The 15,717-nt window shown below is 41.5% G+C and overlaps 1 protein-coding gene across 1 annotated transcript; it reads right to left on the minus strand.

Annotated features, from left to right (window-relative positions):
* Positions 1-50: 50 nt before the first annotated feature.
* On the minus strand, positions 51-13,829 carry LOC308326253 (alanine aminotransferase 1-like; the record flags this gene model as incomplete). Its single annotated transcript, XM_080779060.1, has 17 exons — positions 13,636-13,829; positions 12,914-13,157; positions 12,742-12,821; positions 12,481-12,620; positions 11,455-11,629; positions 11,133-11,288; positions 10,728-10,884; positions 6,732-6,859; positions 5,465-5,573; positions 4,198-4,331; positions 3,357-3,600; positions 2,640-2,719; positions 1,882-2,021; positions 1,534-1,708; positions 1,120-1,275; positions 518-630; positions 51-141 (listed from the first exon to the last, which is right to left on the minus strand). Exons 1-17 carry the CDS (start codon positions 13,807-13,809, stop codon positions 51-53), a joined length of 2,496 nt encoding a protein of 831 aa, XP_080635186.1. The 5' UTR covers positions 13,810-13,829.
* Positions 13,830-15,717: the final 1,888 nt, after the last annotated feature.

Consider the following 15,717-nt stretch of genomic DNA (forward strand, 5'->3'; position numbering starts at 1 on the left):
CTGTACAATACACTTAAAATGTAGGGCTAGCCTATACACATCCATCCTGTTCAAGAGAACGCCTTCATGAATTCTAGGTGGAAGCTTGTCAGACGTCTCAGCCCTTCCTCTACAGTATTCGCAGAGGCCATGACAGTGAACCTGCGGAGACAGGAGAATCCTGCTTAATTTATGGTTTGTCTTACTAGCCGATTGAGCTTGTAGATCGGCTATTTTAGTGTCACACTAGCACAACAAAGTATTAAGTGTTGTAACTAGTGTTGTAGTTGTGTGAGTAAACGGTGCATTTATATACCGTTTATCCAAGGTGTTTAGATTCTGCATCATTCACACACATTCATACACCGATGGCAGCGGAAACCATGCACATCGGGAGCAATTAGGGGTTCAGAGTCTTGCTCAAGGACACTAACTCTGGGGGAGCCCGGGTTTGAACAGGCAACCTTGCGGTTACCATCCAGCCACTCTGCCCCTGAGCCACCGCCGCCCCCCCGGGAGTATATACATAATACTACACCTGATATGGTAGCTACCCTCCCTCTGCCCGTGCTCACAGCCCGGACCAACACACAATCCAGCTTCTTCTAGCAGTCTGCCACAGTAGAAGACATCGGGTGGCATTCCCAGCTCCTGGCATATGCGAAGACATTGGAATTGATGGTGTGTCCAACTCTTAAGGTTTTACACGTTCTATCTTGAATGGTGTATAATACAGTGGTTCCCAAAGTGGGGTCCGGGACCCCCAGGGGTACTTGATGGAGTTCCAGGGGGTCCCCCAGCTAAATGATGGTTAGGAACCAAATGGACCCTTATGGGTCTGTAACTCTGAGAGTGTACAAATGGAACCAAATGGACCCGTTAAAATTAACATTGATTTTACAATAAAAATGTGGGGTCCCAGAGATAGAAATGCCATTAAATGGGGGGTCCGTAGACTAATGCATGTCAAACTGGGGGTCCTTGAAATTAAACTGGTTGAGAATCACTGCTTAGAGTCTCTTCAAATGGGGGTCTGCGGGGATAATTAGTGTCAATTTGGGGGTCCTTGACATGAAAAGGTTTTGGAACCAGTGGTATATGTATATATAGGTTGTGCCAGATATTATTCTGAATTCTAACCGTGGCCTTTTGAACTGCTCCAGGTGGGAGACGCAGTCTGGGGAATACAAAGGATCCTCCCTTCACTGGCTGACAGCTGAAGCCTGGCAGGCTGTTCAGAACCTCAAGGACTCTCTTAACGTTATGGACCAGCATGGCACGGATGTTCTGCATCTCCTGTAAAAGGAAAGACAAATTATTCAAAAATATTCTCAGAGAAATGGCATCAAATAGGCTGCCGGGTCCCACCTTGTCTCAGAACGATCTAAATGTCCTACATTGTTGTTGTTTTCCTTTTTTTTTAATATATAGACTCCAGCCACAGGTAAATGATAAAGGGCTTTTATTTTTCAATGGGTGGGCTCAAGATGTGAAGCATTTAAATAATTGAATGAATATTAAAAACCCAAATTAAAATGTTTGCTTTGTTTCCACCTCGTTAAAGACAGGGTAGGAGGAGTCCCCTGGTTGCGGCGGGTTCACCATGAGGTCCAGTGCCATCTGGCCAGTCACGGGTGCACAAGAATCCGTGGAGAACGCGGTGCAGATGTACTTCATGACGGCGGGGTCCAGGTTCGTTAGCTCGACATATCCACCACGCAGGCCACACCTGGAGGAGACGCAAATACAAACTCAAAACATATAGCTCTTAATGTTGAGATGTCGTTCAAAATAGAGCTTAGAAGAATAATATGTATTCAAATGCTTCACTTAACTTATTCACCAAAGAATATGAGCATTGAAACATTTTGCATCATGCAAAAATCCGAACGGATCACTCACTCTCCCATGCAGCCTTTGGATGCGGAGTGGAAGGAAGCCAGCTCCACTGTATCTGAAAGAGGAGACCCCATCTCAGCCAAAACCCTCTTGTACGAGACAAACTCCATTCCCTCCAATTCGATAACACTGTCCTGGTATACCTGCAGATAGAAAGGGTATGTTGAGGGGGGTACAATAACGGGATTAGAAATGTGTCATTCGTGGATTATGGATAGATGATATACTACAGTTAAAGGATAACTTTAGTTTTTTTCAACCAAAGGTTCATGTTTTAGGTTGTTATTAGAGAAAGTAAAAGATGAGTGTTAATCATTTTTCATTTGCTGCTTTCTTTCGTTTTAGGGATTTTAGCTGTTTTTGAAAGGGGGCGGGGGCATTCGAGCATGGGGCTAAATATGTATTTTTGTTACAAAATGTTATAGCGATTCATTTATTTATTATTTACTATAGTCGTTACTAGACCCCAAGAAATGATCTGGCCACAGAAGATCACAGGATCTATTGAATGTGAAGGTAGCCTACTGGAGGTAAGCAACACTGTGTCATATACAGTAGGCTCAATATGTCAGTTTGACACATTCAGTTATAAAGTTTTGGGAAAGAAAATACATATTTAGCCCCATGCTCGAATGCCCCCGCCCCCTGTCAAAAACAGCTAAAATCCCTAAAACGCAGCAAATGAAAAGAAATGTACACACAACCTAAAACATGAACCTTGGTTTGAAAAAAAACTAAAGTTGTCCTTTAAAGACATTTACCTCATCAGCGATGATGAAGAGCTTCTGCTCTGAAGCAAATTTGATGACTTCTTCAATTGACTTCCTGCTTTGAACATGACCTATATAGTGGCGACAATTAAAGTATATGGCTGATGCAAAGCAAGACCGCTGGGAACAGACAGACATGCAGTCAGTGGTGGAAAGTAACTAAGTACTTGTACTTAAGTACTGTACTTTTACTGTAATTTTGAGGTATTTGTATTTTACTTTTCCAATTTCCAGTACTTTTACTTCTACTCCACTATACATCTCACTTCTCAGAGCCAAAATTTGAACTTTAGTTACTATAGTTACTTTGGAGATTTTGATTTTGATTAGAAAACATACATTAACCACTTATACATTTCGGCCATTTGAAAATAGCAGATCTACAAGCTCACAATGCGTCGCAACGCAACGCATTGTGAGCTTGTAGATCGGCTATTTTCAATAGATTTTCTACACATTTTGAAATGTGTGAAATGGGACATTCTGCAATATGAGCACTTTTACTTTTAGTACTTGTACATTTTGATGCTGATACTTTTGTTCTTTTACTCAAGTACATTTTCAATTCCGTACTTTTACTTGCAGCAAAGCACTTCTAAATTGCAGTATTGGTACTTGTACTTAACTAAAACAATCAAGTGCTTTTTTCCACCATCACTGCATGCACGGTACATCTATCTATACCAATGCAACATGTGCAACAATTACCCGTAGGGTTTCCAGGGTTGTTGACATACAGCACGGCAGGCTTACAGACGTCCTTGGCAGACTGCAGTGCTCTGTGGAGTTCACCTATCTGGAGCTCCCAGCCCTGCTCTTCATCCAGGTGGTATGGCACAATGGTGGCTCCCAGTCCCTCCAAGGTCATACTTACAGACCAGGAGCACGGCGCTGGAAGCAACACCGCGGTGGACGGTGAGTTCTCACTGTTCACCAATATGCTCAGGATTTTCTAAAAGAAAAAAGAAAAAAAAGGCACAAATGAATAAATAAAGTCATGTTAGTAGTACTATAATACAGCAGTGGTTCCCAAAAGTAGGGGTCCGGGGACCCCTAGGGGTAGGTTGAGGGTATAGTTCCGGGGGGTACCCATGCTAAATGATATTCAGGAACCAAATGAACCCTTATTATGGGTCTGTAACTCTGTAAAATCATTGTAAAATCAATGTTAATTTAACTCTCAGAGATAGAAATTCTATCAAATGGGGCGCCGTAGCCTAATTCAGGTCAATACGGGGACCCTTGAAAAAGTGGTTGAGAATCACTGCTAGAGCCGTAGAAACCTTCTCTTATGGGGGGGGGGGGGGGGGTCCCTGGCGTATCTTTTTAAATGGGGATCCTCGGGCTAATTATAGTGTCAATTTGGGGGTCCTTGACATGAAAAGGTTTGGGAACCACTGCTATACAGTTTGTAAAGATGATGGTAATGGAAACGATGAGGAGGTATAAGGCAGAGGAAAAACAGAATAGATGAAATGAACAGCTAGGGATTAGAGGGAGCTTTTATGGAGCTCTCCCCTTATGGAGGATTAAAAGGAGATAATATTACCATAATGGACCACTGGGAGCCAGGAGTAATGAAGATATTATCGGGGTGCGATGGAATCCCACCGTCTCTTTGGGAAATGAACTTTGCTACATTCTGCAGCACGCTGAATATACCCGCTGTTGAAGTATATGAACCTATACATAAAGGCAAAGATTCTCTTATGAACATTCACAATGGCACCATATAGTCCTATAGATCATGTGTACAGTATCTATGCCTGCACTGTACGTGATTCGGGCTGATGACGAAACACATTTAACCCATTTAGGCCTGACGTCGAAATGAGAAAAACGTTCCCTCTGAAAGAATATATATCCACATTTTTGTGCCGCATTTTTACGTTTTTTCAAAAATAGCAGACCTACAAGCTCGTAGCGCGCCACTCAGTGGCTACTTGTAGATCTGCTATTTTTCAATAGCTAAAGTATAACATAATGCTTAGTTAAAACACCAAAAGGGGTTCCCGCCCAGAATGGGGTTTAACCCTAGAACACTAAACATGGGTGATATTCAGCCGGACAATTATATTTTTTGTAATTTTCACAATGTTGCTGATTGTCTGAGGTGGGTGGGTGGGTCTCTCAGCACCTTCATGATGCTCAGTGACATCATAGAAAGTAGGTTTGCTTCCCTGCCCACATCCCTGTTCTTTTTTCTACAGGCAGGTGTTCGGCTGAATTTCACCCGTGTTTAGTGATAGAGTGATAGAGAATAATCCCATACAACCACAATTGACTTATTTATTTATTAAATTTTTCACTGGACCATTCTCACATGTCCGGAGCGGGTGGACCAAAAGAGAAGTTCCCAAATCCATTTATCTTTTTTTTAGGAATATTTAAAAAAAATGATATACGCACGTTTTTCACTGATTTTGCTCCCCTATGATAGGGCCTTCCCCCATGATATTATATATATACTTTTTGTCAAAAGTCATAATGAAATATCGTGTTAAAGAAGCTTAGCTCAAGTTGCCATGTATTGCTGTACTTCAATGTTGATGAGAAATATTTTTGATGGAATATTTTTTACATTGGCAGCCACACTTCACCCGCCCCTATTTCATATGCATTATGCCCCGGGTAGCAGTGGTATACCGCAACGCGAGGCTAGTGTTTAGTGATGGTGTAACAAAAACAACGTTTCGTTTTTCTAGGGTCAAAAAGGGAAATAACTAACTTGGCTGAACGATAACCACAAAACATCATACACATTAACCGCATCCAGCTTACTGAACTGGACCAGTCAACATGCACACAGCACTCACCTACACTCCCTCCATCACACGCTTCAAGCAGCCTCTGGGCCCTCTCTCGGACATCCACTGGCAGTTTGTCACTGATGGCAAGCTGGGGGTAGAGACAGGCTGCGAGAACCTGTCCATTATTTAGACATGAAGGGACAGGGGGGGCATGAAGAGTTAAGCCATTCTGACCTGAGATCAGATTCTAAAAAATGTCTTCTACATCCTGACAGTTTTCTGAAAAAGCTATGTTTCTGTCAGTGGTTCTTCGATTTAAAAAAAATATCAGACCTACAAGCTCGTAGCTTGTAGATCTGCTATTTTTCAATAGCTAAAGCATATCATAATGCTAACACCAAAAGGGGTTCCCGCAGACAGGGAAAATATCGGGTTATATGGCCCAGAGGAGACACTACTATCAAGGCAGATGTAGGCAGGGGCAAAGAAGACTGTGTGTGTTTTAATACTGAAATTAATTGAGGCACCCCTTTTTTCTTCTGCACAGATTCTCTTACACATGAAGAATACAAATGTTTCCAATATGAGAGCTTCAAGAGCCAAGATTTAATAGTCTAATGAAATATAAAAATAAAAGTGCAATGTAGCTCCCGCGCCCAAAGTGCTTTATTACTGTACATTTCAGCCTTCGTGCCTTTTTCAAGAACAACTTTTCTTACAGGACATAATGCTTGTCAAGAGGTGAAAATACAATATTACCTGCCGGACAAAGGTCAAAGGTTTTACTCCTGCCCTGTGTGGGTCACCCCAGGAGACATCTATCACATGCTTATATGGCTTCTGTACTCCCTAAAGAAAAATGAATACAGGTTTGTTTTTTGACCATACCTTCTAAACATTATGAAATAATGTAAGAAAAAACATAAAGACAATACTTGGACCGAAAACGGAGAAGGCTGAAGCCATACGTGTAGCTTATAATGCCAAACTTGTTTGTCTTATAATATACTTAAAACAGAAACAATAACAAAACATTGATATGAAGGACAAAGACAAAACATGGACTTTTCACATACTGTACTAGATATGTTTTTTTAGTTTATAATTAAGTTATATTTATCTTTAAACATTTTCTTGAATTCATGGCTTGAACTGCAACTATTCCATATTTCTCCTTTTAATGTTTGTTCTAGCTTTAATCATTTCGAACAAACACACTCCTCAGCTCATACCGGTTTTCTTTTTATTTGGAACCATTTCTGAATGCAGCATGTGGAACAGATCTATTATGTCAACATCTTCAGTACCGTTTTTAAGTGTAAGTCTTTATTACCCGTCTAAGTTCTTCTTTGATCTGGTTGGCTCGTCTCCCCAGAGCGCCCAGCTCTGACTGTCGGATGTTCCTCACCTTCGGACTGATGTGGGTCATGGAAGACATGACGTCGCTCGGTCTTCTTGGTTCTGTCAATCGGATACAATGTCATCAAAGTTGGTACGGTATGGACGTGAATATTATACCGTATACCGAGTTGTATGCAGTGGACTTATACTATTACTTTTTTCTTTAGAGATCCCTTCAATGAGCTTGGGATGGGTCAGAGCTATATGGAATAAAATAGTTAATATGTCCCCTATAAGGTATTCATTAACGGTGCTGGACTTTTTGTCCACATCATGACTCCATGGACTGTTGTTTAGAGAGGTAGGTGTGAATGAAACAAATCAATATTCACTGGCGTTACCATGATGAAGCGTTTTGTTTGGGGAAAAGTGCTATATAAAATAGGCTATACATTCATTATCATTATAGCGATGCTATTTAGATGTATTCCTGCACTTGCTGTCATGTTATACCACTAAACATAACCAACAGTTTCCCATGTTATTGTCGCTTTCATTTACAGCACAGATACCTATCTATCCATATAGTGCACTCTCAATGTTCAGAGCATTTGAATCATTCTATAATGAACTGAGACACCAGCTCAGTGGCCTTGTGGTTAGAGTGTCTGCCCTGAGACTGGGAGGTCGGCCCGGCTGGGTCATACCAAAGACTCTAAAAATAGGACCCAGTGTATCCTGCTTGGCACTCGGCATCAAGGGTTGGATTGGGGGGTAAATCCCTGCGACATATACTATGCCATGTTCAGGGGGTGTACTTGTACATCAAGCTGCCTCACGCTACAGAAACAGGATAGGCTCCTGCCCTATGGGCCCCATGGCTCGGCAAGGCTACTTACTTTATAATGAATCACTGACTTTATTCACTGTCCCAATGGTCATTTTCATCAGACTCCATCTGCCATCCACCCTTTGCATTCCTGCTGCTCACAGACTCATCAGTCATCTCAGAGACAGATATACAATAACTTTTATGGTGTTAATTTCACTCCCATTATTGAAATTGACAATACTGGGTCAAATTTTTTTAGAGATACAAATACATATTTTGTTTTGCATTTTGAAAATATATGAACATATAATTTTGATAAATAAAAGTTAAAACTGACGCAATGATTTGTCAATTCATAGATTTAAAATGTTAAATGAATGTCAGAATTTCTAAGAATACATTTTGTGGGGTGTTTTCATGGTGTTTTGGAGCACGCAGCCAACATGTTTACCACTGTGTGCGAGAGCTATAGCGTAGGCCAGAGTGATCTTGCTATGATCGAAAGCTATAGACAAAACAACACTAAATGCACAATCCTACACAGAGCTGCCTCTACACTGTACATCACAGACACCAGGATACTGAAAGCAGGAGATAGTTACTGAAACCAGGACACTGACCATGGATACTGAGACCAGGATCAGTGTTGCCAGCAGTGCCGGTTCTAGGCCTTTTGAGGCCCTAGGCAACATATTTTTCTGAGGCGCAAGCCTACCCGGGGGCCAGAAAAATGTGTAAATTTGCCATGAAAATGCTTTAATCTGGTGCACTTTGAGATCAAAATTAAGAAGCTAGGTGGGGGCCACATGTGGCCAGTAGCCCATGTAAGGGATAGGGGATACATGAAAAAAAAAAGTTATCCTCGTTTCTCATCATTTTGGACCATGGGCTATAGCCCATATCGTACGGCATACTATAGCACGCCGTTTTTCATCATTTTTGAGGATTTGGAAAAAATGAAAAAAACAATGGATTATATTGAAGCGTGCACCTACACACACACAGGCGCACATGCGTATGCACACCTGGACCTGTAAATGAACAACACAAAAACTAAGGCACTGGTGTCGGACTTCTGGTTTACCGGAACGGCCCGGGGTTCAACTCCCTGCAGTGCCCTACTCAATGTGTTGTATTTACCGGAAAGGATGGGAAACATTAGCAAATTGCGGAGGATGGGAAACATCAGCAAATTGCGGAGTGTTTAAAAAAGAATTCAATTTCCGCAATTTTCAATTTCCGCAATTTCCGCAATTATTGCAATTTCCGCAATTTCCCCAATTTCCAATTTCCGCAATTTTCAATTTCCGCAATTTCCGGAATTTCGGCTTGCCAGATGGAAAATGTTAAATTACCGGTAATTATACCGAAGGATTACAATTATCGTACACGGCCAAGAAAGAGAAATCACAGTATAGTAAATATGTCATTTCACAGAAAATAGGGTATTTATTGTGCAAGAAACAACCTTGTAGACTCCTATGTGACAGGACATAGTCCTATGTGACAGGACATAGTCCTATGTGATAGGACATAGTCCTATGTGATAGGACATAGTCCTATGTGACAAAAATGCATCACATACAGCAGTGGTTTTCAACCCTTTTCATATCATGGGACATTATTTATTCGGCCACGGACCACAATTTGATGACATTTAGCCTCTCAGACCCAAAACTAAAGCAACAATTACCACACTTTGTATCCTTATTTCTACAAAGAAAAAACGAAACCAAATGAAAAACAGAAAAACTACTTTAAATAATACTCCAACCTGTCATAAAATGTAACTTAATTTATAGTGTAATATACAGTAAGATCAAAATATATTTAGAGAGACAAGTGATTGTCATGATTTATGTACAACAATGCATTCAACACAAGAGCCATGAAATTGCAAAACAAAACACACGTTCAAATTAAATTAATGAACAGAAATGGATTTGCAAAGGTCCGTCTCTATTGTCGCTTTTCAAGTAAATAGAGACCTGTGGTCTCTATTTATTTGAAAAGCCACACTTCAAATGTAGCCTTCACAAAATGTTCTATTCAAGAGAACTCCTTTATAAACTGTATGTGGAAGCTTGTCAAACGGCTCAATATTTCCTCCATAGTATCCAGCGATGTCATAACACCAAATCTGGAAGAGGAATGAGGGTCAGTGATAAATATTTGACATGCCTCAAATGTCAATACACAGCAAGCAGTTGCTATTTTTTCCTAATGTCTGTCAGAGTAGAAAAATCGCAAACTGAGGGGAACTTTTTTTTAACCAGTAGAAAACACATTGAGACTGCGTCAAGTGGGAACTGGCCAACTTCAATGCTACATCGAACATGTCACATTATAGAACAGCAAATAAAACGTCCATGATACACCTCAAAATACCTATGAAATAAATACAGCAAATCACCAAAGTGATAATCTGTTAGTGGCAGGGCAAAATACACAATGTACAAAATATAAACAAAGGAACTTTCAATGCCAATTTTAGTCTGGACTGTAGGTCGTTCCACGACCAGGGGCCAAAGAAGGCCAGACATTTGTTACCCCCCTTGGATTTGAATGCTGGTACTACACACCGTAGCCAAGCATCTGATCTGACGTTTAGACCATTTTTGACCAAATCGAATTTGGAGGAAAAGTAAGACGGCAGATATCACCAAGAATGGCTTTATAAATGAAAATATACCAATGTTGCAGCCTGCGAGATGTCAATGAGAACCAACCGACTGCTTTTATTGTTATAGATACTGTGTGTTATAGTTACTTATTACACGGCTTGGTTGAATGCTTGATTCTGATTGGTCAGTCTCTGAATTCAGCGGTGTGTTATTTCTTGATAACAGACCGCTCTGCTCTATAACAAAGGCTAAGTGTGTGTGGGGCCTTGGAGTGCCTTGGAGCCAAGCACAGTTAAGCAGCTGCAGGCAGGGTCCTACTCAGACAGGGGTCAAAGATCCTACTCAGGCGGACATACGGACGGACAGACAGACAGACACACATTGCTGTGCATAGAAGACGGTGTGCCGCCGCTCACAAATGCTAAATATAGCAGCTGCATTCTCAGGGTAGCATTATTTACTGTCACATGAAACTGTTACAACTGTCATTTGTTAATATAAAGCTACATTGAGAGAATAATGGTAGGTGTACGTTCTGCTGATAGGGAATTTCTAGGAAGCCTGCCTATACTATACCTGATATGGTGCGTTCCCTCCCTCTGCCCATGCTCACAACCAGGGCCAACACACAACCCTGCATGTTCCAGCAGCCTAGCACTGTAGAAGACATCTGGTGGCAGTCCAAGCTCCTGGAATATCCAAAGGTACAGAATGTGTCAAATATTGCATCTTTTAGTAGAAGTACACTTGTTTTGTTCTTCTTTGGCAGGGGTTGATTGATTGATTGATTGACGTCTTCATTGACCATTAAACAAAACCATAGGTCACATGCTTACAGCTTGTTTCCATTGTGGGCCTTTAGTATGAGGTGTGCATGATGGCATGTAGTGCGGGTGCTGCCGGGTACATGAGATGGTTTACAAGATAGTATTCTAACCGTGGCCTTTTGAACTGCTCCAGGTGGGAGATACAGTCTGGGGAATACAAAGGACCCTCCTTTCACTGGCTGACAACTGAAGCCTGGCAGGCTATTTAGAACCTCAAGGGCCCTCTTAGCGTTATGGACTACCATTGCACGGATATTCTGTATCTCCTGTATGAGGGAAAGAGAAATACTGTCTTAGAACAAGCACTTAACTGTAATTGCATGAGACACACAGTAGTAAACATTCTGCCACCTATATACCAAAGGACAAGTGCTGTGAAACATTGCTGCACAACTATCAAAATGAAGATGTGTAGATGTGTAGCTGTGTTACCTCATTGTAGACGGGGTATGAGGCGTCCCCTGGTTGCGGAGGGTTCACCATGAGATCCACAGCCATCTGACCAGTCACAGCTGAACAGGGGTCTGTGGAGAACATAGTGTGGGCATAGTTCATGATAACGGGATCCAGGTTAACAAGCTCAACATAGCCTCCCCGCAGGCCACCCCTGTGGTAGAGGGAAATACAAACAAACCATGTGTTTAATGTCAGTGAGATTTGGTCAACATATACGCTCAGGCTTATATTATGTCTTAGGTTGTGTTGCTATACCATTGGCCATTAAAGGGACACGTCACCCTTTTTGCAAAAGAATATATGTTAATGACGTTTCGAACACTTTCCTGGGGCTCTTTGTGTGTAATATGTGGTTTTAGATATTTTAGATTGTAGCAGTGAGCCCAGTGTCTCTGATGTCATCGACACTGGGCTCACTTCCTTCCTGGACTACAATTCCCATAATGCTTTGGTGCACTGCTCTTCCTTGTGGATATAGGGGGAGGGGCTATTTTAAATGAGACAACAGATTTGTGCATGTACAACTTCCTGGTCTCAACTGCACATGTTTCTTTCCTTCCAGGGAGCAACATGGCGTCCACCGTACGGTCTTCGCTTCTCGTCCTCTTTAGATATAGTCCTTGATGTAGTCCAGGAAGTAAGTGAGCCCAGTGTCGATGACATCAGAGACACTGGGCTCACTGATAAAATCTAAAATATCTAAAACCACATATTACACACATAAAGACCCCCAAGAAAGTCTAAACGTCATTAACATGTATTTCTTTGCAAAAAGGGTGAAGTTTCCCTTTAAGTTATGCTGCACTCATTAACCAGTAGTAGATGTAAGTAACACACCCATAAGAACAGATAACTCACTCAAACTTAAACCATACTCTTACCGTGAGATCTTTTAAATTTGTAGCTTTGTAGCCTACTGTATGCTTTCACTTGTCATCATCAGCCAAAAATACATCAGATATTTGACACAATTAGCAAAACAAATTAGAACAGAGAACTCACTCTCCCATGAAGCCTTTGGATGCTGAGTGGAAGGAGGCCAGCTCCACTGTATCTGAGAGAGGAGACCCCATCTCAGCCAATACCCTCTTATACGAGACAAACTCCATTCCCTCCAATGCAATAACACTGTCCTGGTATACCTACAAATAGAACGGAAAGAGGGAGGAGAAAAGTACAATAGTAATGACATTAGAAAGGTATAGTTTGGTTTCACATTGTTCCTGGCTGGATAATGATAATACTACAGCTAAAGACATTTACCTCATCAGCCATGAGAAAGAGCTTCTCCTCTGAAGCAAACTGGATGACTTCTTCCATTGATTTCCTGCTTTGAACATGACCTATAGTGGCAACAAGGTATGGAGATGTTGCCAAACAAGATCACTGGGAACAGACGGACACATACTATCTACTATCCAACATGTACAATTACCCGTAGGGTTTCCAGGGTTGTTGACATACAGCACGGCAGGGTTACAGACGTCCTTCGCAGACTGCAGTGCTCTGTGGAGTTCACCTATCTGGAGCTCCCAGCCCTGCTCTTCATCCAGGTAGTATGGCACAATGGTGGCTCCCAGTCCCTCCAAGGTCATACTTACAGACGAGCAGGATGGTGTTGGAATCAACACTCCGGTGGAGGGTGAGCTCTGGCTGTTCACCAATAGATTTAGAATATGCTAAAAGGAACAAAGTTAAACAAAATGTCATAATGGAATCTACTCGATTATGTTGACAGTGATGTTGGCATATACTGTATGGGCGGAGGAACAAAATAATTGATTAAATGAACATAGTTTAAACCCATTTTGGGCGGGAACGCCCTTTTGGTGTTTTAAGCATTATGTTATACTTTAGCTATTGAAAAATAGCAGATCTACAAGCTCATAGGGCGGCACCGAGTGCCACGCTACAAGCTTGTAGGTCTGCTATTTTTTTTAAATCGTGAAAATGTGGCGCAAATGTTTGAATATTCTTTCAGAGCGATATTTTCAGATGCGGGTCTGCGGCCAAATGCATATATAATTCTGGGGGTCCTTGACATGAAAAAAAAACGACTGACATAGAAACAGGGTTTTTTTAACTCAGGATTTAGAAGACATTTGTAGAATCTGGTCTCAGGTCTAAATGGGTTTAAGAAGATAATATTATTCTTACCATAATGGACCTCTGAGAACCGGAGGTGATGAATATATTATCAGGGTGCGATGGAATCCCACCATCTCTTTGAGATATGAACTTCGAGACATTTTTCTGAACATGAGATAGACCACCGGGTGGAGTATATGAACCTATACAAAAAGGAAAACGTTTTCTTATGAACATAAACATTCACATGTGGCACTAGGCCAGATGAGCATACCTGTAAAAGCATGTGTCTATTTGGAGAAAATGTTTTGAGGTGCGCTCTAGCCCCTGTCCAGCTTTGTGGGTCTGTGTGAAGACAAACATTGGCTGATGATTGGCTGATCACCCCATAGCGATGATTTGATTGGCTGAGCAAAGTACATAACATATTGAGGATACCAGTGAGGGCAGAAAAGTGAAGACGCCAAAAGTGATTGGCCGGAATGACATTTGTGATGATTTGATCGGCTGAACACGGAATGTGACGTACGATGATGCATGACGATAAGAGCGCCCCAGTCACATTCACACAAGTGTGATTTTTAATGATTATAAATTGCATGTTATCGTGACCTCAAAATCATCTACAACCACTACAATACAATTTAGCTAAAATACAATAACAACACACACTTTGCAGACATTATATACTCACTATCCCATCAAATTAAAATAATTTGATCTGTTAAGTGGACAGTACTCACCCACACTCCCTCCTTCACATGCTTCAAGCAACCTATGGGCCCTCTCTCTGACATCCACTGCCAGTTTGTCACTGTTGGCAAGCCGGGGGTAAAGGCAGGCTGCAAGAACCTATATGACAGGTGGCCAAGTGTAAATGCTTAATATGCGGTCAATGAAAATGGCAGGAAAGTGCACTCAGTTGATACACACAGGTGTTCACAGGTTAAAACTTAAAAGGCATAACATTACCTGTCGGACAAATGACAGGGGTTTTACTCCTAGCCTGTGTGGATCACCCCAGGAGACATCTATCACTTGCTTGTATGGTTTTCTTGCGCCCTGTAAATGAGGGGATTCAGTGAGTTCAATTGCTAACCATACGTTGTAAAACAAAATTGTTATAAAGGTTTCTTATTCCTTCTTTTATAAATCTAGTAATAGAGGCAGGAAACTGAGGGCAGAGGGAAGAGCCGACACACTTTCCGGTCACCTAACCAGTGCATCCCTGTATAGCACACAGTACATGTCAAGTTGTCAACCCTCTGTATACTTCAAGATGTATACCTGTTTAAGCTCTTCTTCAATTTGGCTGGCTCGTTTCCCCAGGACCTCCAACTCCGACTGTCTGATGTTCCTCACCTTTGGACTGATCTGTCTCAAGAGAGACGGGGGCTGCGTCCGAAATCATTCCCTATGCCCCATATAGTGCACTACTTTGAGGTTCCGCCATTTTGTTATAGTGTCCGAATATGTAGTGAGCATTTTTGCACCCTAACGTAGTGGACTGAAGTATCCCACAATGCACCGGGAATTGTAGGGAGCATCCGATGGTCACTACAAAAACACAGCGAAGCAAATCTGCCCCATAATGCATTGCGCAAGCTCGCTCTTGAGCGCACATGCACGCGTTTGCGCACGTGCGCTGCTTCTGCATGCATGCGCTCATTGCGCTCCAACTCAGAAGAGGCAGAAGTTGAACCAGCGAAAGAACTCAACACAAATGTACTTTTTAAACTTTCGTTTCCCCCTCTTTTCTTCCCTGGCGGATCTCGAAGCTACAGATCTCGAGACAAATGATCTGTGCATTTATTTGAAATTGTTTTATTTTATTTATAATAAATCTACTCGTTTGCAATAGTATTATTACTAATCTGATTAATTGTATCACCCAGGCCCAGCGCATGACGTTAGGAGAGCAATCAGTTGCTTGCTGTAGAATATATTTGTGAGATTCTTTATCACAAACGTAGGCTAAATACATGCATGTGAGACACATATTAATTGTGTCCGAACATATGTTTTATTAATATTCATTCATTCCTGCCATGAATAGGCTATCTAACATTATTTCATTGAATTGCAATAAATTGCAACTTCATTGTGTAGGCAGTCATTTATTGGACTGCTGTTTCTGTTAACACCAAACGT

This window comes from Protomyctophum bolini (assembly GCF_963924005.1).
Source record: "Protomyctophum bolini genome assembly, chromosome: 12".
In the NCBI taxonomy this organism is placed as follows: Eukaryota; Metazoa; Chordata; class Actinopteri; order Myctophiformes; family Myctophidae; genus Protomyctophum; species Protomyctophum bolini.